This window comes from Microcebus murinus, chromosome 2, assembly GCF_040939455.1.
Source record: "Microcebus murinus isolate Inina chromosome 2, M.murinus_Inina_mat1.0, whole genome shotgun sequence".
Lineage (NCBI taxonomy): Eukaryota > Metazoa > Chordata > Mammalia > Primates > Cheirogaleidae > Microcebus > Microcebus murinus.
Window position 1 is genome coordinate 22,090,466 of NC_134105.1, and position 22,851 is coordinate 22,113,316.

The 22,851-nt window shown below is 47.7% G+C and overlaps 1 protein-coding gene across 1 annotated transcript; it reads right to left on the minus strand.

Annotated features, from left to right (window-relative positions):
• Positions 1 to 1,119: 1,119 nt before the first annotated feature.
• On the minus strand, positions 1,120 to 17,440 carry PEF1 (penta-EF-hand domain containing 1). The gene is made up of 5 exons (XM_012765465.2): positions 17,314 to 17,440; positions 6,858 to 7,134; positions 4,444 to 4,599; positions 3,825 to 3,968; positions 1,120 to 2,091 (listed from the first exon to the last, which is right to left on the minus strand). The coding sequence occupies exons 1-5, from the start codon at positions 17,335 to 17,337 to the stop codon at positions 1,862 to 1,864; spliced, it is 831 nt and encodes a 276-aa protein (XP_012620919.1). The 5' UTR covers positions 17,338 to 17,440; the 3' UTR covers positions 1,120 to 1,861.
• Positions 17,441 to 22,851: the final 5,411 nt, after the last annotated feature.

Sequence of the window (22,851 nt, forward strand, 5' to 3'; positions counted from 1 at the left end):
CAACCTACACTTTGGGGCACTCTGATGAAATGGAGACAATTCAGGGGAGGTGACCAGGATGCCAAGGGAAACAATACTCAGTGAGGGGTTGCTGAAGAGGCTGGGGCTATCTGCCTAGGGAGGGGAGGACTTGGGGGAATGAGGGCTGGCAAGCAGTAAGGGTGACGTAAGGCCTGGGTGGCCCAAGAGAGAAAACCAGAGCCCATGGGTAGAGTTTCCAAGATGGCAGGATTTAGAATTCACATCAGAAGTTTCTACCAGTCAAGGAGGAGGACTGTCACTGGAGGCTGGCAAGCAGAGGCCAGACTCACAGGGGGATATGGAGGGGATGCTAGCTCTGGATGGGGGCTGGCCCCTGGGAACTGGACTCCATCAGATTCTGAGATTCTAGCACTACAGCAGCCCAGAGGAGAATGGGGCTGAACTGGCTGAGCCCGACATGCCTGCTGAGCCTCACTGACCTGCAAAACAGTCATAGCTACTTCCTCAGCCACCCACTGCAGGGAGGAGAGCCCTACTTAGGGCTGCAGAGCTCTTATCTTCATCTCAAAAAGCCAAAGGATAATCACACATTACCCATGATAAAGCCCCCTGGAAAACTAGAATGTCTGGTGTCTTTGGCTTTTGATTGAAATTTTGTCAGCTCATTACAGACACTCAGTGTAGACTGGATATCATGCTGATCTAAAGATCTGACTGGCAAGTACAGATGTCTGTACTTAATAAAAATGGGGGAAAAGTTATGACTTAATAAATGGAGTTTGTCTGGAAGATAAAACTAGGTCCTGAGACAATAAAAAGGCCATGCTGTGAAAAGTTTGGGGTGGCTGCTTCCAGCCCAGAATGCCAGCCCTAAGACTGTTATGGAACACAGTCAGCTTACTGAGCTGACTCCAGGTCACACTGAACTGAGCCAGCAGGACTCACACCAGCTGCCCTACACTTCAGCTTCACCTTGGCAAATTAGAGAAGCCTCATATAGGCCACATCCCCCCCAAGCTGCTGCTTTCTGCATAGGCTGGTATATAATATGTATTTAACATTCACTGAATGAAAGAATAAACGAGTGAATGAATGGATAAAGCTGTAGCTGGGAAGTCATGGTGGAAAACATGGACCTCCAGAGTTTCATCCTTTTATTGAAGCTTACAGTTTCAATGGACTTTTGGCCCCAAATGAAAAAACTACAATTAAAAAAAAAGCATTGGCAGAGGGAGGTGACAACTGTCCCCTGGGGACTGAAGCCAAGCAGAGCATGGCAGGCAAGTGAGGGATCCAAGCTGCAAATGGCAGTAGCCTGGCCACAGATGCCCAGGGAGCAGACTGTCTGAGCTCCCTGAGCAGGGAGAGACCCCAGGCAGCTAGAAGTTAACACACAAGGACTTGCGGATGTGGCAGAATCCAAGCCGCTGGTCCCATGGGCAAATCTCTCATGCTTGATCAGACTCCACTTTGGAGAAATGGGCTCATTTGACAGTACAGCCTAGGTGAGGGAACACAGGTGCCAATGGTAACAAGCTAATGAACACTTACAGTTACCACTGGCGTCAGGGCAGAAAGGGGAAAGCTGGAGGTGGGAGCCCAGCTGATCAGACACTAACTCCATTACAAGGACCGATATCTCCTGCTCCTGGTGCAAGGCTGTGCCATTCAACTTCCAGTCCTCCCCTAGATCAGGCCCCTCACTATCTGGTGGCTTTGATACAGGATTACCAACCCTCTTTGGGAACAGTGCTGCATCAAGCAAGGGAGAATCTTTTTTTAGAAGGGGGAGGAAAAGAAGAGAGGTCCACACGCTTGTCCCACCATAAGGAGCCAGGAAAGGTCCCTTGTGCGCTCCACTCTCTGCAGATGGGCTGGGTCATAGCATTCGGGAAGCTGTCATGGTGACGAAGTCCTCAAAGCTGAGCCGAATGTTGCCCTGCACAGCTGTGTCCTTCTCCCGGAAGGCCTCTGTCAGCACCTGCAGCTGGGTGCACACCTGGATGAAGCGGTCAAGCTGCATGGCAGGACTGGCAGAGCGCGGGCAGTAGCGGGAAACCAGGAGCTGAGTGAACTGGGGGCTCAGGTTGTAGCCCATTTGGGACAGAGCTGGAGAAGAGGGGCATACAGAGCAGACACACAGAAATCTGCCATGAGCAACTCTATCAGCCAGCAATACCAGAGCACAGCAGTCCAGGGGACTTCGAGGGGATGTGCCCAGGAGCATAAAGAGGTCAGAGAAGTCCCAAGGGTCTCTCCAAGATGTCAGAAGCACAACAGGGGCTCTATCTGGATGTTCCTCATAGCTGGAAGGCCTCCATCCTTCTTTCTTCAAATCTCCATTATTGTCTGTTCAACTGGGGCTCATGGGATCCCAGAGATGACAACGGTCTATCCATGATCATCTCTGACTTGTCTGCATTCTAAAAGGAAGCCTGAGCCCCCTAGGACCACCTTGCCTAGAGCAGACATCAGTGGCAGCACAGCAGGGAGGTTATGAGGACCTGCTCTGGAGTCAGACAGCCCCTGGGCAAGTTGCTGAGCCTCACCAGCCCTCTGTCTTAGCATCTCTAAAATGGGGACGATACTTAACTTGCAGGTTCTAGTAAGGATTAAAGGAGGTGATCATGTAAAGCACTTAGTGCAGTGCCTGGCACATAAAGCACTCAGTAAGGGTTATTTTAATAAAGTCACCATCACTTCCCTAAAGTTGCTGGGCAGTTCGGGGTTCCAACATCACAGCCTACATGCTGCTCCCATCCCCCACTGGGATGCTTCCTTCCTTCTCTGCATAAATTACCAGCCCAGGCTAAAATCTCAGCTCTCCCTTGGCTATGTGGGCCCTTGGGCAAGTAAATACACTAAACCTCAGTTTTCTCATCTGTAAAATAAGGGACATAATAAGGGATCCTTCATCAAAGGGTGTGTATTAATAAATAGTAGCTAGTACATGGGAGGAATGAACTATATCAACCTATTAAAAACACTATTACAGTCCCTCAAACATAGCAAGCGTTCAATAAAAATCAGTTTTGTTGTTGTTAGTATCACCCTGACCAATATCCATGACAGAAGCTGGCAAAAGAGAAGGTGGTCAGTACAGGTCAACTCTCCCTTCTGCCAGGGGCAGGTGTGGTGCACTCACCACACTCACAAACCTTCCTTAGTCTGAAAATCCACAGACAAGGCAGAGGACTGGACTCTCTGGGGAGCCCTTTCCCTCTCCTGGATAGCAAAGTTACCTGTTGGGTTCTTACAACCTCATTAGCCACCTGTCCTTTCACCAGCTGACCTGAGCCTTGGCTGCAGGCTCCAGCCCCACAGAGTCAGACTGGAACCAGACCTCGGGCTGTGGCCTCAGGTCATCTTCCATAGCTGCAACTTTTAGAGTCCTTGGGGTCCCAGAGCTGGGAATGAAATTGCCTTCCAGCAGAGGTGGCAAGAGAATCCATCTTTCTGAGCCCCCGTGTGGGGCTCTTTCCATTCTACATGCTAGAAACCAGAAAGGAAAGAGCCATCCAAGCCACACACACTGGTCTCAAAGTGCCCTAAGGGGCTCAGTTTCTACCCATAAGGGTCCTTGCCTGCTGGGGCTGTCTCAACCAGCACTGCCAGGAGTTCTGTCACCAGCAAGTCCAGCCCTGATTCTGGATCCAGCATCATGACTTAATGCCCCAGCCAGGTCACAGAAGGGGTGGGAGGAGTAGGCCTACACGAAGGACAGCATTTGGTAGTGCAGGTGGACCTCAGGTGGTGAGAGGAAAACCCCTTTCTCTGTCTTAGGAAGTAAAGAGGAGAGTCTGGCACTATCCTGCTTACTGAGCCCCTGCCATGGCCCTTACCTTGCTGCAGCTCCGTGTAGCTAATGGAGCCCGAGTGGTCCCTGTCATACTGTTGGAAGAGGTTCTTCCACTGTTGGATGAATTTCCACAGGGCCGAGAAACCGTAGACATCGATGCGGCCTGACTTGGTCTTATCAAACATGTCTGAGGGGGAGGAGGGAAAGGAGAGGAGGAAGGCTTCAAACTGAGGGCCAAAGGTCTTGGGCACCACTGAGGCAGCCCTTCTCCCCAGGCTGCAGTAGGAAATCCTACAGAACCAGAGGCCTGAGGCCCAGACACCTGCATCAATGTTGCACCAGCCTCCTGCCCTGGCCATTCTCAGCCAGAACTGCAGGCTTCGCAGCTGATCCCCCCCCCCCCCCGCTGTTTCCTACCCTGGGAGGGAGTCCCATTCTGCAGAATGGGAAACTGAGTTAGCCTGTAACTCAGCAGGGTCTAGAACTTGAGAAACATCGAAGGGAAAGAGCTCTCAGTCTAAGGGATCTCACCTTGAATCCAGCTTCCTCCCTAAAATCCTCCCTAGCCAAAGGATTTCTCCTCAGAATGGCTGCTCACACACCTCCTGTCAACCAACAGGTACCTCTGCCCCAGCTCAGGCCCATAAGGAAGAAAGACTCACTTATCATCATGAGGCACGTCTCATCATTGAACGATGACCAGTTGGAGTTGAGCAGAGCCTGCTTCAGCTCCTTGATGGAGATGTAGCCACTGTGGTCGGAGTCCACAGACTGGAACCAGGAGTATGCCTCAGGATCCACGTTGGGTGGGACGCCACCTGGAGGAAGGGTGTGAACCAAGTAGTCAAGCCCAGGCCTCAAGGCCAATTGGCAAAAATGCTGGGAAGGGCTGGCCTCGGTGACTTCCTGGCTATAGGTTTTCCCTACACACAGTGCCTCACAAATTTACCTGCCTTCCATAAAACTGACATCCTCACTCTAGTGGAAGAGGGCACTAGTATAGACTCACGAGTATCTGCAGCTGATTTCTACTCCATAAGCTCTTTGGGCTTTTCATATAGTGCTCTAGTCACTTCTCTATTTCATTTTATGTTTCTAAAGAACAGGGAGGTGCCTGTACTCCTCCAGTATATCAAGAATTCTCTGGGATGGGTGCAGTGGCTCATGCCTGTAATCCTAGCACTCTGGGAGGCCGTGGCAGGTGGATTGCTCAAGGTCAGGAGTTTGAGACTAGCCTGATCAAGAGCAAGATCCCATCTCTGCTAAAAATAGAAAAAAATTATCTGGACAACTAAAAATACATGTAGAAAAAATTAGCTGGGCATGGTGGTGCATGCCTGTAGTCCTAGCTACTTGGGAGGCTGAGACAGAAGGATTGCTTGAGCCCAGGAGTTTGAGGTTGCTGTGAGCTAGGCTGACACCACGGCACTCTAGCCCGGGCAACAGAGCCAGACTCTGTCTCAAAAAAAAAAAAAAAAAAAAAAGAATTCTCTGGAAGAGGTGAACTGGGAATGGGGAAATGGGTGGCTGATGAAAACAGAGAAGCAGAAAAGTCTATCTTAGGATGCTGAGTTAACTGGCCACAAAGGGGGCTCCTTCACACAAGAAAGTATCAGAGACAGCCACAAGCAGTTGTGGAGGATAGAAATCACACTGCCCAGTCCCAAAGCCCAGTGAGGCCAGAGGGAAAAAGGATTGCCTGACTGAGGGACTAGTTTGCATGGGAAATCCAGACAGGTTCCACCTACCTTCCTACAACAGCAGTGTCCTGCCCCAGCAGGACAGTTTCTATAACGTGTGTGCAGGACAGTTTCTATAACGTGTGTGCTCTTCTTTGTACAGAAGAACTCAGGCTTTGATTGAAGCAGACCTGGATTCAAATCCTTGCCCTCTGATACTTACCGGCTTGTGTGACTTTAGGCAAAATGTATAATTTCCTGAGTACTGATGTCCCAATTTCTAAACTGAACCCATTTCCCAGGGTTGTTGTGATGATTAATCAAAGTAACAGCAAAATAAAGTTCTTAGCAGAGAGCTTGGGAACGTGTGTAGTCTGAGACATTTTACAGAGTAAGGGATATTTAAACTGGGTTTCTCCCCATGGCAGACTACGTTATTACCTTCAATTATTTGCTAATCTCCCTTCCCTGTGAGAGCACTGCGCATCCTCTCCCACTGCCTGGTGGCTCACAGAGCTCCATGGGAGGAGCATCCATTCTCATCCTACTGATGTCAGGCTTGTCCAGGGGACGTGCACTGGCCCTAAGAATGTGAGTGCACAAGACATACAGAACTTCAGAGCAGGCCGGGCGCGGTGGCTCACGCCTGTAATCCTAGCACTCTGAGAGGCCGAGGTGGGCGGATTGCTCGAGGTCAGGAGTTCAAAACCAGCCTGAGCAAGAGTGAGACCCTATCTCTACTATAAATAGAAAGAAACTAATTGGCCAACTAATATATAGAAAAAATTAGCCAGGCATGGTGGCGCATGCCTGTAGTCCCAGCTACTCGGGAGGCTAAAGCAGCAGGATTGCTTGAGCCCAGGAGTTTAAGGTTGCTGTGAGCTAGGCTGATGCCATGGCACTCACTCTAGCCTGGGCAACAAAGCAAGACTCTGTCTCCAAAAAGAAAAAAAAAAAAAGAACTTCAGAGCTGAAACTTTAAGAGGCATTGTGCATTCCTGCCAGCTCTCCTGCTTTTTCTCTGCCACAAAGATAACATACCCCAAATATGGGCTGCTCCTCTGCCTGGATCCCAGAATAAAAAGACATGTGGAACAGAAACTCAGCAGCCAGCCTACAGCTACTGACATGTAAGCAAGAGTAAATAAGCTTGAGTGAGCAATGGAAATAAACGCTTGCTTCTGTAAGCCAAGGAGATTTTGGAGTTATTGTTACCACAGCCAAGCTACCTGACAGACTTCTCACTCTGCAGATGCAAGCTGAAGCTGGAAGCAAGACGGTAAGGAGCTAGAGACCAGGGTGCCTGCTGCCTGCACACTCATAGGAAGGACAAGGATGGGCTGTGGAGAACTCAGAACCAAATCAGAGGCACACAGAATCTGAGAATCCCTACTTACCCTGTCCATAAGGCCCGGGCTGCTGGGCACCGTAGGAGTTTGGAGGTGGTTGACCATAGGGGCCCCCTGGGGCCGCACCGCCATATGGTCCTCCAGGACTGGGGTGTCCATAGGGCCCTCCACCAGCTGGTGGTCCATAGGGCCCTCCAGGGGCAGGACCCCCATAACCACCACCAGGGGGTAGCCCACTGCCATACTGCCCTCCCCCATGAGGGGGTCCAGGGTAGTAGCTACCCGGAGGGCCTCCTGGGGCTTGTCCTGCAGCTCCTGGGCAGCCCTGCAGGAAGAGCAAGATAACAGTCAGAATGATGAGGCCAGAAACTAGCCACAGCATGGCACTTTATAGCTATAAAGCACTTCCACTGCCATTCTTTCAACTCATCCTATGGTAGGATTAGAATTACGATCCTATTGCACAGATGGGCAATCTGAAGCTTCTAGACGACTATGAGTTACCCCAAATCAAGACCTGCAAAATCAGGAATGGAATCTTGCCCTCCTGACTCCCCTTTCTGCATACCAAGGGACTCCACAAGGGCTAGGATCATGTCTAGTTTGCCACTTTATTCCCAGTTCCCAGTGCAGGATGAATGCTCAGTAAATATTTATTGGATGAGTAGGCAAGTGAATCAAATAGAATTCCAAATATCCAACCTGAGGTACCCCCATCTATATCTGCAGAATTCAGAGCAAAAATACGGTCTCCACTCAACATCCCCAACCCTCACCAGTCACAAATAATGTATCGACAGTGTGGATTCTTCCATACCCTCCTGCAGCTCATAAAGCAAAAACATTTTCCTGTCTTCACTTATGACTCTGTGAGGCAGGCAGGGGAGACCCTATTCTTAAGGCAATATGGTACAATGGTTAAAAAGACCAGTTCAAGTTCAGGTTCTTCCAACTTAACTGGATTAATGACTTACCCTCTCTAAGCCTCAGTATCTTCTGCTGTAAAATGAAAATAGTAATAGCGCCTACCTCTCAGGTTGGTATGTGAAGCATCTTGACACAGGGCCTGGCACAGAGTAAGCACTCAATACACATTAACTATTCATAGCAGCCTCCTACAGAGGACAAAACTGAAGTCCACAAAAGTCACACACAGACTGTGTGGAAGGGCTGGGACCAGAACCCATGTCTCCTGTGAGTCCAGGGCATTTGCGCAATAGAACACACAGGGGAGCATCCCTCTCTTGTCTACCTCCCCACGCCACCAGCCAGTGACCCCTGAGGCTAAGAGCGTTCTGCTCCATCTCTCTAAATGGCCAGCACAGGGCCTGGCAATGCACAGCCCTAACACATCTGCAACAAGCAGAGCTCAAGGGCACAGAGAGCAGCTGGGCCCAGCTAGAGGAAGGTACCATCTAGACATGTCCTAGCTCAACCTGGAGGCACAGCAGTGGCCTAGCCACTGAGAGTCTGGGCTTTCTCTTTTTATTGTGTTTGACAGCTTCTGGGACCATCACCCTCAATGTTAAGACCAAACTGGTAGTCACCTAAAAGGGGCCTGCATGTCTAAGGAAGAGAGGCTTTTTGGGAGAGGGCAGGAGCAGGCCCTGCTACCTCCCCCACTCAGCATCGTGGGAGCTCTTCCTCCCCAGAAGCTACCACAGCTATTATAGGAGCTAAACTCACAGACAGATTTTGATTCACAACTCTGCTCTCACCAGCTGAGTTCATGATGGGGCCAGTGGCTCAATCTCTCTGAGCCTGCTTCCTTATGACTAAAATGTAATCATCTCATCCTCACTGGACTGTTCTATAGATTACGAGAAATAATCTTGTAAAATTCAATTTTAGCTATAAAATCTTTTGCTTTAAAAATATAAATAAAATTCATAAAAGAAAGTTGCTCTGGTTGAAGCAAGGTGGGGGCTCCACAGACCCAACCATAAGGGGCCCCCTTCCCTTTACAGATTCTGGGGGGGGGGCTCTGAAGAACCCTCACAGTGACTCAAAAGACAGTCTGAAAACCATTAACATGAGACAATTTGTTTTTACAACAGTGCCTGGCATAAAGCAAACGATCAATAAATCATACATGAAACACAGCTGCTATTATTATTATTATATTATTACTGTCGGCAAAATCCAGGGCCAGCTGAACTCTGGGTTGGGGGGGGGTGGCTATGAAGGAGAGTGGAACAATCCAAAGGTGCTCACAGCTAACAGGAGAAGCATGGAGACACTCTCTGTAACATCTAACCAAACAGCATAAGGAAATAGGTATTTAAAATGGACACATAAGCCCTGTGCCATGGTGGCTGTAAAGGAAAGAGGGTAAAATCAGGGAGGGTTTCCACGAGAAAGTGACAATTGAGCTGGGACTTAATGAACGAACAAGATTCCCAATGGGGCTGTATTAGTGCGACAGGAGAGGTACCCAGAAGGCCAGTCACTTAACATAACTCCCTCATTTTACAGATGGGGAAACTAGGGCCAAGAGAGGGGAAGGGACTTGCCCAAGTCATACTGCCAGCTGGAGGCAGAGGTGGGTCTGGACCATTCCCCCCCCACGCCCCCCCCCCTGCACCCAATGACTCCCACTGCCTCCTGCTACAGTGCTCTTTTCTTAAGCAGCAGGGCACAGGATTCCAGTGTAGGGTGGAAAGGAGGTGGGGACCATGCAGATTCTGGGCACACCCAAAGAACAGGCTGGACACCAGGCCAGGAAATAGCTGTTCAACTATATGCCCTGTGAGCAAAGCCATAAACTGTACCTAGCCAGGGGTACCTGAGGCAAAGTGCTTCCACCTGGGAAATGTCCCCAGGCCAACAAAACAGGTACTGCAGGGCAGGTGTTCTGCTCTTCTCACTATCACACTCCAGGGACCTGAAGTAGTCTGGCAACAACTAAACCCTCTCCTTTCTGCCCTGCATTAAAGCCCTTCTGTGTTAAAGGCCAAACCAATGCACTTTCACATACACAAACCTACTGGCAGAATCTTGCATAACAGGAAAAAAGGAAGGTGTTTAGTAGGTCTATTTTTCAGATGGAGAAACTGAGGTACAGTGCTGTTAAGGGATTTCATTCAGCAAGCACTTGCAGAATGACAATATTGTGCTAGGCTCTGTGGTGGGCCCGGGGACACAGAACTAGATGAGGCCCTGCCCTTGAGGAGCCCATAGATAATTATGATTCAGTATGATCAGTGCCATCAGAAAAACTATTCACACAGTATGAAGAAGCATGGACAGAGGAATGTGTTCTGTTCACTGAATGAATAAGGGAATAATCAAATGAGCAATGCATGAAGTGGGTCGAGGAAGACTTCCTGGAGAAGCAGCAGTGATACTAGAGTTAGTCTTTGAAGGATGCACAGGCATTCCCCAAAAGGCAGGCAGGGAAGGACACTCCAGACAGAGGGAACAGACAGACAAAGGCTTACATGAACAAGCGTGGTGTGGTCAGGGGATGAGCTACCCAAAGGCAGGTCTTTTACACAATCCTTGACCAAGCACCTCTCCTGCTGCATTTCAGTTACTGTTGAGTTACTGGTGTGTAAGACTAGTTTCCATCTGTCTAGTCTCTCTCCCTGTCAACAGTACGCTCCCCAGGCGCATCTGCTGGGCCTCATTCATCATGGTACCCTAGGGCCTAGCACAGTGCCAGGCACCTGTAAGCCTCTATAAATATTTGAACAAATGAATGCCACTCTAAAGAGTTTGGGCTTTTACGCTGGAGAAAACAACGCAATAGAAGGGTTTCCAACAGGGGAGAAACGTGATCAGAGCCTTGTTTAGAGAAGTAACCGGCGGTGGCAGCAGCATGGAGGATGAGCTTGCGGGGGAGGCAGCAGCCCAGGTGCTGGGCAGGCAGGGCATGAACCAGACAGTAGACTTGAGGATGGAGAAAACGGAATGGATTCTGAAGCTATTTCAGATAGACTAGACATGACTTGGTGACTAATTAGATTAGGAAAGAGACAGAGAGGGAGTGAGGAGAGGGAGTGTTTAGAATGACTCAGGTTTCTAGTTTGCACAAACGATAGAGGTGGAGCTACCAATTGAGGCGGAATCCAGGCTGCAGAGGAAGTTTGGGGAAGATGACGAGATGGTTCCCAGGGTCACTGAGCTGTTAGTAAAGGTCTGGCCAGAAATGAAAATCAGAATCCCCAGTTCCCTGTTATTTTATACTAACTCTATGCTGCCAACCCTTTTGAGAGTTTTCCCAGGAGTATTTAATACTGATAAAAACAAGATTGTGAAGAGAGGGGAAAAAAAAACCAGGAAGTGTTCAGTAACCAAGGCTTCCAAATCATGACAGAAAATTATGTCTAGGTCTCGGGCTGACTGCAAACAAGCTACATTTGATACCTTGGGAGAGGGGTAATTAACATTTACTGAGGCTATGCAAGGTGCTTCCAGTTCAATTGGCTCTCACTGATCCTTAGTCCTGTGAGGTTAGCGCTATTATCTCCATTTTACAGATAAGAAAAATGAAGGTGCAGAAAGTTTAATGATGTGCCTGAGATCACACAGCTAGAATGGGTAAGCTGGGATCCAAACAGGGTCTGTATGACTCTGCATTACCTCCCGTTTGTTCACTCAGTAAGTGAGTGCCTAGCATGTGTCTGGTCCAGAGATTGTGCTAAATGTTTCTGTCACATATGATGAATTTCTACAGTAGATGGGGGTGGAGGGGGAAGGAGGTGAGCTTTCAGAGCTTTCAAGGCCAGAAATAAGAGTCTCAGAAGAATCTTATTCTTTTTTCCACCCCAGCAACTAGACTCAGTTTGAGAGCCACATATGGGAAGAAACTGCAAAGACCCTTCGATCCAACCTCTGAGTCAATAAAGGAATCTCTATTTGCATTCCCACAAGGGGTGGGGTGCTTACTTCCTCTCAGATGACCCACTCAAAAAGTTCTGTATTTTCTTTTGGTTCTGAGGGCTCATTTTTCTACCGCCCAAACCCTTGTGAAGCTCAGAGGTATCAAAGACTGTTCCAAGCTGAGCCTGGATGAGGAAGGGAGGAGGTTGCATAGCAAAGACAAGCCCCAGAGCTGCCCCTCAAATGCCTGTTGAGGAGGTGGCAGCCCAGGCTAAGGGATTAAACAATCACAAGATGACAGAAGGAATGGTTCACGCATTCACCAGCAGAGCCTCCTAAAACATTTAAAGGGCAGAAACATGCAACCAATAAACAATGAGCCCAGAACTGTCCCAAGACTTCAATTCCTACCTCTGTGCTGACACTCCAAAACCTTTCTCTCCTATTTCACCTCTCCTGAGCTACAAGACCCACATAGCCAAAAGCCTCTGGACACGCCCTCCAAACCTATTCTTCCCACTGCATTCCCTTCTGCCCTGTCACCCAAACCTAAAGCCTCAGTACCCTTCTGGGCACCTCCTCTTTCCTCCCCTCCATCATCTCAGTTAGGCACCAAGTTTTCTCAACTCTATCTCCCAAATGCTTCTCAAATCCACCTTCACCAGGTCACTGTTCTCTTTAGCCTAGATTAATTCAATAGCTTTGGAACTAATCTCCCTGCCTCAATCCATTCTCACAGTGCCCACGGTAATCGCTCCAAAGCACAAATGGGACAAAACTCTTCACTGGTTTCCTCGCTACTCTTAGGATGAAGTCACACTCCCCCAAAGGCATACAAGGCCCTTTGGGATCTGGCCCTTGCTTAACCTCCTGGTCTCATTTCTCACCCCTTTTCCCCTCATCACTATGGCTGATCTTAAAAGTTCCTCCAAAATACTAAGCTGTCCTACTTGCTTCCTGGTCTTTGTGCAGCTATTTCCTCTCCTGGAACACCATTTCTTTCTTTACCCAGCTAACTCCTACCGGTGACTCAGTTTTTGGCTTAAATATCACCTCCTTTAAGAAGTCTTTATGCACCCTTAGGCTGAGTTAGGTATCTCTCCTGTGCTGTGCTAGTACCTTACACTTACTCCCATTTAATACTTACCACACTGATTCTTCAATCTACATACCTACATTACTCTTCCGCTTGGATTATTTACTACATGCCAAGCACTTTATGTGGATTATCTCATTTAATCTTTGCAGTAACTCTGAGCTAGGTACTGTTATGACCTCATTCTAAAGAAGGAAAAACTGAGACTCATATTTGCAACAAACTCCTTCAAGGAAGTGGCAGAGTCAAATCTCTCTGGCTTCAAAGACCACGCTCTTAAACACTGAAACCCACCAAGATGTTTCCCTCATAGGACCAAAGGGTGCTTGGGTTTTACTATCCCAACACCCAGTCCATGCTTGAGTACCCTGGGCTGGAGGCAGTGGAAAATTATAGGAATTTTGACTCTTAACAATAGGCTGGAATCCTCCAGGGCTATGTAGTGAGGGGAGGCGATGCAGCGCTGACTGAGATGCTTTAAAACAACGCATCTCCTTTTTAGAACACCTGGGTTCAGGAGGTGGACACATGTATGGTGGGGGAAAAAAGTACCATTTCTTATTCTATTTCAGACATTTTTCTCTGTACTACATTTTGCTTTTCACTCCTAGCATAGCTCAGACAGGATGGCATAGCAATGGCAATCACAGCAGCCAGAGGTGCCACCAAGCACTGGCACTGGCAGGCACCAAGCACTGACATACTAACAATGTGCCCACCTCCCTGTAGGGCTTCCTGCATTTCATCCACCCTTACAGGTATTACTTCTTCCTTTTTACAGGTAAGAAACTGAGGCTCAGAGCCCTTAGATGGTTTGTCCAAGGGCATACAACTGTTACCACACTGATTGCCACACTAGATAAATTTTTTTTCCTTAGGGCCATGGTATTTTATTAAAACAAAACGATCCTTTCTAGTTTGTTATTTTTTTATTGTTTTCTGTGCATGAGTTATATGTAACGCAATCAAAATTTTTAGAATTAAATCGTCAATATTAACTGTAACAATAAGAATATCAACAAGTAAGATTTTCACAAACCAACTGCAGGGTTTTGCTTCATGAGACCCTGGGCTCAAAATTAGCCCAAGTTAAATACAACTCACAATGGCAGTTAATGTGTTAAGTAATACCGAGTTTCCTTGAAAATAAGACCTACCCATAAAATAAGCCCTAGCAGGATTTCTAAGCATTTGCACAATATAAGCCCTACCCTGAAAATAAGACCTAGTGATGGGCGTGGCTACGCAGCGTATCTAAACAACCCATGCATTTTGTCACTGAACAGTAAAGAAGACGAGCAGCCCTTCTCATCTGCCCCATCGTGACAGCTACTATCCCAGAGGTGACCGGAAAGGTGCAGGCAGCCCCACCAACAAGGTCAGCTCCCCATGTCAGGTCCCAGCCATCCTGTGCGTGCTGCAAGCTGAGGCTTTGAGGGGAAAGTCTCCTCAGTGAAGTGAGGAGTGGGACACTCCACTTCAGGTATTGTGTGTCCCCAAGGGGAAGAAGGAAAGCTGTGGCTGCCATTTTACTATGATGATGTTCCAGAAGAAGATAACTTAACTATATCTGAATAAATGTAGACTGTTGTACCATACTTAAAAAAAATAACACATCCCCTCAAAATAAGCCCTAGGGTGTCTTCTTGAGGAAAAACAAATAAGGACCCTGTCTTATTTTTGGGGAAACATGGTAGTTAAGACTCTAGCCCAGTTCTAACCTGTCACTGCTTCTAGGATGCAAATTATCCCCAAACCTTATTAAAATGTAGATTCCTGAGCACAGAACAGGTCTGAGTGGGACCCAAAAGTGTGATTTTTTTGTTTTTTAAGACAGAGTCTCACTTTGTTGTCCAGGCTAGAGTGCCGTGGCATCAGCCTAGTTCACAGCAGCCTCAAACTCCTAGGCTCAAGCAATCCTTCTGCCTCAGCATCCCGAGTAGCTGGACTACAGACATGCGCCACCATGCCCGGCTAATTTTTCTATATATTTTTAGTTGGCCAATTAATTTCTTTCTATTTTTAGTAGAGACGGGGTCTCACTCTTTCTCAGGCTGGTTTCAAACTCCTGATCTTGAGCGATCTGCCTGCCTCAGCCTCCCACAGTCCTAGGACTACAGGTGTGAGCTACCGCACCCAGCCCCAAAAGTGTGGCTTTTTAACATGCTCTCAGGTGATTCTAAAGCAGAAGACCAACCACTGAGAAACAATAAACTATGGCAATGTTTTCTCAAACAGTGTTACTGTGTTCCTCAGAAACACCAATGTCACAAAAAATGAACAGGCATTAAAAAAAAAAATAGATGGGGTTAAGTAAATTTAAGAAATATTGCATGTTCTACTCCTTCCTGGAAGACTTACAATGTCCAATAGCTAATTAAGAATTTTGAAATGGCTGGGCGTAGTGGCTGATGCCTATAATCCTAGCACTCTGGGAGGCCAAGGCAGGCGGATCGTTTGAGCTCAGGAGTTCAAGATCAGCCTGAGTAGGAGTGAGACTGTCTCTACCAAAAATAGTAAGAAATTAATTGGACAGCTAAAAATATATAGAAAAAAATTAGCCAGGCATGGTGGCATATCCCTGTAGTCCCAGCTACTTGGGAGGTTGAGGTGGAAGGATTGCTTGAGCCCAGGAGTTTGAGGTTGCTGTGAGCTAGGCTGATGCCACGGCACTTTAGCCTAGCCTGGGCAACAAAGTGAGACTCTGTCTCAAAAAAAAAAAAAAAAAAAGAATTTTGAAATGCCCTGTGAACAAACTTATTTAGCTGTACTTAAGAGTATTCCCCAGGCCAGGTGCCGTGGCTCACGCGTGTAATCCTAGCACTCCGGGAGGCCAAGGAGGGCAGATTGCTCAAGGTCAGGAGTTCGAAACCAGCTTGAGCAGGAGCAAGACCCCATCTCTACTAAAAATAGAAAGAAATTAGCTGGATAACTAATATATATAGAAAAAATTAGCCGGGCATGGTGGTGCATGCCTGTAGTCCCAGCTACTCGGGAGGCTGAGGCAGCAGGACTGCTTGAGCCCAGGAGTTTAAGGTTGCTGTGAGCTAGGCTGACACCACAACAGTCACTCTAGCCTGGGCAACAAAGCGAGACTCTGTCTCAAAAAAAAAAAAAAAAAAAAGAGTATTTCCCAAACTTATTTAACCACAGAATCGTTCTCTATTAATAATACCTATTAATATCTTATAAGACTCAGTAAATGAATGGAATTTGGGGAACACCACTACATTATGCGTCCTTCTAACCCCAACCCATGCTGGCCTCTCTTCTTCCTACCTCTGCAAAGTATGCAACGAAAAAAATCCTACTCATGGCCTCAACCTCACTTGCTATGTGTGACCTTTGACAAGTCACTTAACCTCTTTGGGTTTGTTCCTCCTTTGTAAATTTGGTGTAATAATCCCTGTATGCCTATAGGGCCTTCATGATAGCGACAAAAAGGTCCAAATACTGTGTGTACACTGTACAGGGCTACTACACTCCCTATAAGGACTCCTACCACATCTTTGGTATGTGACTATACTCAGTCAAGCACTTTGTAATATCCCATTTGATCTTGTTTTCCAATTTTTCCTGCATGGGTTTTAACTCCTAAATCACTGTGTGATCTTGGGTAACTCATGATCCCTCTCTAGTTTCTCCTCTGCAATATGAAGGGGCTATTTTGAGGGTCCACCCAGCACAGACCTAGGAGTCTAGTAAACGGCAACATGTGTCACACCTTATTATGCACCAAATGCTTAACAAGTATCACGTCATTACTCTTCATAATAGCTCTATGAGGTAAACTCCCTTAGGCCCCATTTTAGAGGAAACTTTGATCAAAAAGGCAAAACATCTTGCTCAAAGGAACAAAACTATTTAGGTGATGGAGCCCAGATGTGAACCTACCTCTGACTCCAAACTGCACTTGACCATCCTACTACTCTGTCACCTGATAAAGTATTCTGGCCACACCATCACCTTGCTGTGGTGTTCCCAGCTCAATCAAGACAGGCTGGGCAGTGGGGAAAAGTCATCTGCAGAAAACCCGGGTTCTGACCTCGGCTTTACTGCCGCCTAACTGCCTGGTGACTTCAGATAAATTCTGTGTCTTCTTAGGGTATGGTCAAACCAGCTCACTTTGTGGCGCCTGCTACAACCACAGATTCTCCTGATTACTCTGACGCAGTATGCGGGGGTTGGGTCCGGAAGGCTGTATCGCCTAAAATGATACTGATGGAACCAGAGCTCTACACATCCTGTCAGCGGGTGATACCAGCCAGGAAAACCACGGGAGCCTTGGGAGGATGTGGAGGCCTGGCCGGGACCAGCATGGACCTTTGGGGTCCAAGGTCCCCAAAGCCTAGCCTGCGCGACGTCAGAGGGGGCGCGACACGACCTCCTAACGCGCAGTCCTGCGTGACGTAAGCCGGGCGCGACCGATGGTCCCTTTTGCGTTCTCTCCCGTGAGAGGTCTCGCTGAAGCGAACCCAGCTTTGGAAGGGCACGGAGAAAGGCGGGGTAAAGAAGAGTCGAGGGGCACCGGGCCTGGGCTTGGCACGGGCCCTAGCTGGACTCGCGGGCCCCTCACGCACTCACCTGCCCGTACGGATAGCTGGCCATGGCGACTCTGACGTCACATGCCTGAGAAGGGCGGGGCCTCCCGCTCTCAGACCCGGCCCTCGCCAGGGCCTGGGAGGCGGTCCCGCATCTGATTGGACAGCCATGCTCTCAATCTTGGGCGCAGTAGGAAGACGGAAGTGACGATACAGGGCAGTGGGCGGGGGCCTACCAGACAGACCAGAGGTGCTAAAGACTTGATGGAGCCTTCCGGAAATCTTGGTGGCTTTACTGGCGCGCCTGTTTCTGCCTTTCCTGACCTGGAGTAGGCCCCAGGGTTGATCAGGCCGGGATATTTAGTGAGAAGCCTAGGTCGGGTGTTGCTGCGGCGGCCATATTATAACCTGGCAAATGAGACGCATAATAGTAGCGTAATTGTTGTCGTCACTCCGAGTTTCCGTCTGGTGAGGGCCCAGGCGGTTGCCATGACAACGAGGAACCTACCAACGCCTCCTGGAAAGCATGGAGACGATGGCAGAATTCTCCTTTCTGACGTCAGGACGCTGGGTGCAACTTAGTAGTCTTGAGGTGACATACAGATCTATGGTTTTTGAAGAAGAAAGAAAATCCCGAACCGTTAGCGTGAGGAAAATTAGATTATCTAGTAACTCTTCATATATGGGGAAATTGAGAGGCAGTGACTTACCCTAGTTCACAGTGGGTTAGTGGCAGAGTGTGGCCTAGAACCAGGGTCAATGGATGCCCAGTTCTCAGCGGGGAAGTCTAGATTGAGCCCCATAATAGGTCAAATCCTGGTTTCTAAGTGACTTCAGCACCACATACGTAGCACTCGGTTTAGTTTCTGCACGTGTTTGCATGCTTATGTGAGTAATTTAAGTTCTTCCATGTGGGCAAGGACTGTATCTACTTTGCTTGTCATTATAACCCCAGTACCTAGTACAGTGCCTGACACTGTAGTTTTTAAATAAATGAATGAATAAATTAGTGGTATGAGGTGTTATCCACTCCAGCCCATCTAACCATCTAGCCAAGCACTTTCCAGAATCACAGTGCTGGTCATGCTACTTGCCCATTGCACAGCCTACAATGGTGCTCTTCATCCACAACTACAAAGTAAGGCCCACTCTCTTCATCCTGGCCCTCCAGTCCCTTCACAGTCTGGCCCACTGTCACCTTTCCAGTCTCATGTCTTACAGCCCTGGTCTGTCCTCCACTCTATACTGCTCAATTTCACCATTCAGCACCTCTGCTTTGGAGTGAGAGTCACTTTCTAGCTGTGTAACCTTGGGCAGGTTATTTAGAGACCTCAGTGCCAGTTTTCTTGGCTGTCAGAAACAAATATGTAATTTGAAAATGAGCTATTGCACCTGCTCATACCTAGAGTTATGCTCAAGCTACTCCTTTCTTCTGGAAGAGAGGGAGCAGCCGTCCCATCTCCAGTCCTACAAGGATCAGTTCCAATCTCATCCTCCACCTAAACCTCCCACAATCCCCCCAAACTTCAGAGTTAGCCACCCTCTTGCCAGTCTCTCTCTGCACTTGGTGCTATCACTGCCATATTCCAGCCTGCTTTGTACAAAGAGTTCTCTTTTAATGTTTTCTCCCAAAACAAAACCCATTCCTCTCCTTCATCTCAGAAAATCCACTCAGTCAGGCCCAAATCCTAGGATCATTCTTGTATGTCCTCTTTTTCTCTGTGCACTTCCCCAACTCCATTTGCTCTAGTTCAAAAATATACCCACATCTGCTCTCTTCTCCCTGTTCACACTATCACTCTAGTCCAAGACACCATCATCTGTGCTTGGATCACTACAATAGCTTCCTGACCAATGTCCCTTTCGCTCTTTCCCTCACTATAGGGCAGCCAGAGTGATTGACTAAAAATGTCATTCCCTGGCTTAAATTCCAGGGGCTTCCCACCACGCTTACAATAAAAGCTAAACTCATCCTTATGACCTTCATGGTCCTACATGACATAGACCCTGCCTATCCCTCCAACCTCATTGCCTGCCATTGCTGTCCTCCTTGATTCACTGCAGCCACGCTGGCCTGGTTGTGCCACCCCTGGAACATGCTGAGCTCATTCCCGCCTCCAGATCTTTGGATTAGGTCTTCCCTCTCTATCTAGAACACTGACTTTTCACTGGTTGGCTCCTCCTTGTTATCCAAGTCTCAGTTCAAATAGCACCTCTTGGGGGGGGGCATTCCTTGACACCATGTCTAAAGTACACTGCCCCCTCCAACATCCAGTCATCTAGCATATCGTTATATCGTATTTTCATAACGTGTGTCATTGCTTGAATTGTCCTCTTTAAGGTTTACATGTATGTTGTAAGGTTTATCTACATTGTAGATAAATCGTCCTTTTCCTATTTATTCTTCTATCTCCAACACCTAGAGGAGTGCCTAGCATGAATTCAATAAATGATAGTGGTTATTATTATTAATATTATATACTGAATGCTTACTAGGTGCTGAAATTTGTGCTAAGCACTATGTGTTGTTTAATTTTCATCACAGTCTTTTGAGAGAGGATACTATTACCCATTTATGATGAGGAGCTGAGGCTCAGAGAGGCCAAGTGACTTCCCTAATATCAAAAAGATAAATGGAGAAGTTCGAATTTGAACTCAGGTCTACACTCATTTTAGCTACTCAGTATTTAATAGTTAGTAGGCCATGTCTTTACCTTTATAACCTTTACCTTTACCTTTATAACCAGTCCAAAAATTAGTGGTGGAATTGAACTGAGAAATCTCAGAAAGACGTCTTGAAGTCCAGGCTGAAGGTCAAGGCCAGGAGAGAGGATAGTGACACCTGGCCCGCAGATTGGGTCCTGTGGCACGTACTTATTTATTCCACAAACACGTGAGCCTCTTGAATTCCCCCTACTTGCCAGGCTCTGTTCCAGGTGCTGAGGATTCAGCTCCTATGAGAATTCTTTGCCTCCATCCCCTTCTGCCCAGCAAAGGGCTCTTAGGGGAGCTTGCTGTTGGAAGTCAGTGCTATTAGGGGGCAGAGGCATCTAAATGTTCCCTCAGGCAGTCAAAGACCAACCAAAGCTGTGCCTCTGAGAACCTGCAGCACATCCAGGTGTGTTTGTTTTGGAGGGGGCTGGATAAGAGAGAGATCAGGATCTTCCAAAGACTGAAAAACAATCAACTCATTTCTAAAACCTCAACTACGTGAGGCAGACAGAGGTGGGTGGGGTAGTTCCTGTTATTGTTTCGGTTTTAGCCAAAGGGGAAATCTTGGATTCCAGCCCTTTCTAGAGCCCAGAGCACTTTCCTGAGTTCTTGGAAGCCCTGTGGCTGACCCATTAGAGGTGAGGCACAGCTTGGGAATGTAAGCCCATCCACTGGAAAATATTGCCTCCCCTAGAGACACAGCATCCCCAGGCCTCCTGGCTCTGCGCCAAGCCCCGGTAGGGCTTACTGAGAAGGAATACTAACACCCACCTAATTATTATGGAATTAATTCTCTTTGATTCCAACCAGATCCAATTCTGAAATTTAAATTCCAGTTGGGTATTGTGGATCAGAGGGTGATTTGCAACTTTCCACAGAACCAACTGAAAAATGAGAACTGCAGACAGGGCGATTTGGCCACACTCTCTTCCATTATGGTAGTGTAGCGGGGAGAACATTGACAAAATCTATTCTCCTAAACTACTCAGGATAGCCACAAAAAAGATCTAGTCTTGTAAGGAGTTAACAGACCCTATGTGAAGTCTAATTAGATTCTGTCGAATTCTGATGACAAAGGAAAGTATTATGAAAAAAAGGAAGATTTAAATTCCAGAAGCATCAAATTGGGGATTTTCCCCTGCAGAATAAATATGCAGCAGCCTTTTCTCCATCTTATGGAGCAGAGGGTTTCTCAAATTAAGGACCCTCCAGTCCATTCTTCACATTGCCATCGGCAAACTCCCCATTAGGCAAAGCAGATGCAACATACCTTTGCGTGAAACCTATCAGTGACTTCCCTCCGTGTCTCCCCTGCGCCTGCTCTGCAGCCCTGCCACACTGACCTGTCTCCCGTCACTCGGCCTGCTACACCCAGTCATCCCTGGACCGTGGCATGTGCTGTTCCCTCTGCTCCATCTCTCTTAGGTCTTCCAGCTGTGCAATCGCCAGCACCTGGGCCTGCCCTGTCCTCCCCCTTCATTGTAATTGTTTAACTGTCTGCTCTCCCCACCAACACTGTGGGGCCAGGGACCATATCTGTCTAGTTCGCCTCAGGACCCGCATAGTCTGGTATAGTTCCTGGCACAAAGTAGAAAGAGGAAATGGACTCAAGTTAGACTTTGGTAATCTGATCTGTGTGTTGCCTTAAAAGCCTGGAATAGACTAAAACTGGAGACAGAAGAGTCACAGGGCGGGAATATGAAAAGGCTGCCTGGGAGGAATGGAAGGCATGCGCCCCTCCCTTCTTTCTTTTCAGCCTACCCAGCTCCTGAACGGATGAGGGAAAGCCATGGATTTTTTGCTGACCATGTAACAGAAGCAACCATAAAATTCAGCTTTCCATCTGGTTCTTCATGGTCCAGGAAAATACAGCAATTTCAAACTCCAGGGAGACAGGCATTCAAATGATGAAAGCTTAAACCTAGCCTGTTGTAGAATCCCCTAAGAATGGCATGAATTTGACTCAGGAAGAAAAGTGGAGAAGGCGTCATTTACTCTGTAAGGATGGATTCCCTGGGGACCCTTACAGGGGATGAGTTTGATGTTTCCTCATAGCAATTTTCCCCTCTGGCCTTCAAAGCCAACCCTGCTCAATTCCACAGCTGGTCCTTGCTTCTCTTTCTCTCTACTGGCGCCAACAAGCCTCTAGTCATGAAGCCCATCATCGGTTAGTGCTCACAGGCTGGCCCAAAAGCAGGAGGTGGCCCTCTGATGGGAGCTCTTTAACATCTGTCCTCAGCCCCTGTCCAAAACCTGGCTGCTACTTCAATGCAAAGATGATGCATTTGCTTTTTAATGTTTTGTGTTAGAACCAGGGTTAACTGAGAATAGCTGGTGCGGGATGAAAAAGGAATAAACCCCTCCTTTATCTAAAAACATCGTGGGAGACACTCTGGCGTGCTCGGGAGCCTGCCTGATTTCATTCCTCTGGCCGCCAGCACACCTCTGCTCCTGGCAGGAAAAAAATAGGGCAAAGGTTCTGAAAAACCATCAATAGGCTGATCTCCCGGTATTTGGGGCCCAACCAGAAAAGGGAATTTTCAGAAATGTGCTGGAATGCCAGCTCAGGAGAGATTTGACAGCCGGTTTGAAGGCTTCAGGCAGTTTGGATAAGCATCTAGACTTTGGGTACATTTCTGAGCCTGCTCTGTGATCCTTTGAAGTTTGTCCAACTTGAATAAACCTTCCAGAAAGCTGGGGCCAGTAAAAAGGCTTTCTTTGGAAATCCCCCTGGAAGTGCCCTATTGCTCTCTCACAGGGCAGCCAGCCCACAAGGACAGGCGATCTGAAAAGTGGAGAAAGAAGAAGCTTGAGACAGAATGGTTTTATAATGTTCAATTGGCTGTCTTTTTTTTTTTTTTTTATGTCT

Excerpts from the sequence above, each read along its gene's own strand:
- PEF1 (XM_012765465.2), bottom strand. The coding sequence starts at position 17,337 with ATGGCCAGCTATCCGTACGGGCAG. Across the intron at positions 4,600-6,857 it reads GCCCGGGCCTTATGGACAGG|GTGGCGTCCCACCCAACGTG; the intron begins GTAAGTAGGGAT and ends CCCTTCCTCCAG. Across the intron at positions 3,969-4,443 it reads GACGTGCCTCATGATGATAA|ACATGTTTGATAAGACCAAG; the intron begins GTGAGTCTTTCT and ends CCTCCCCCTCAG.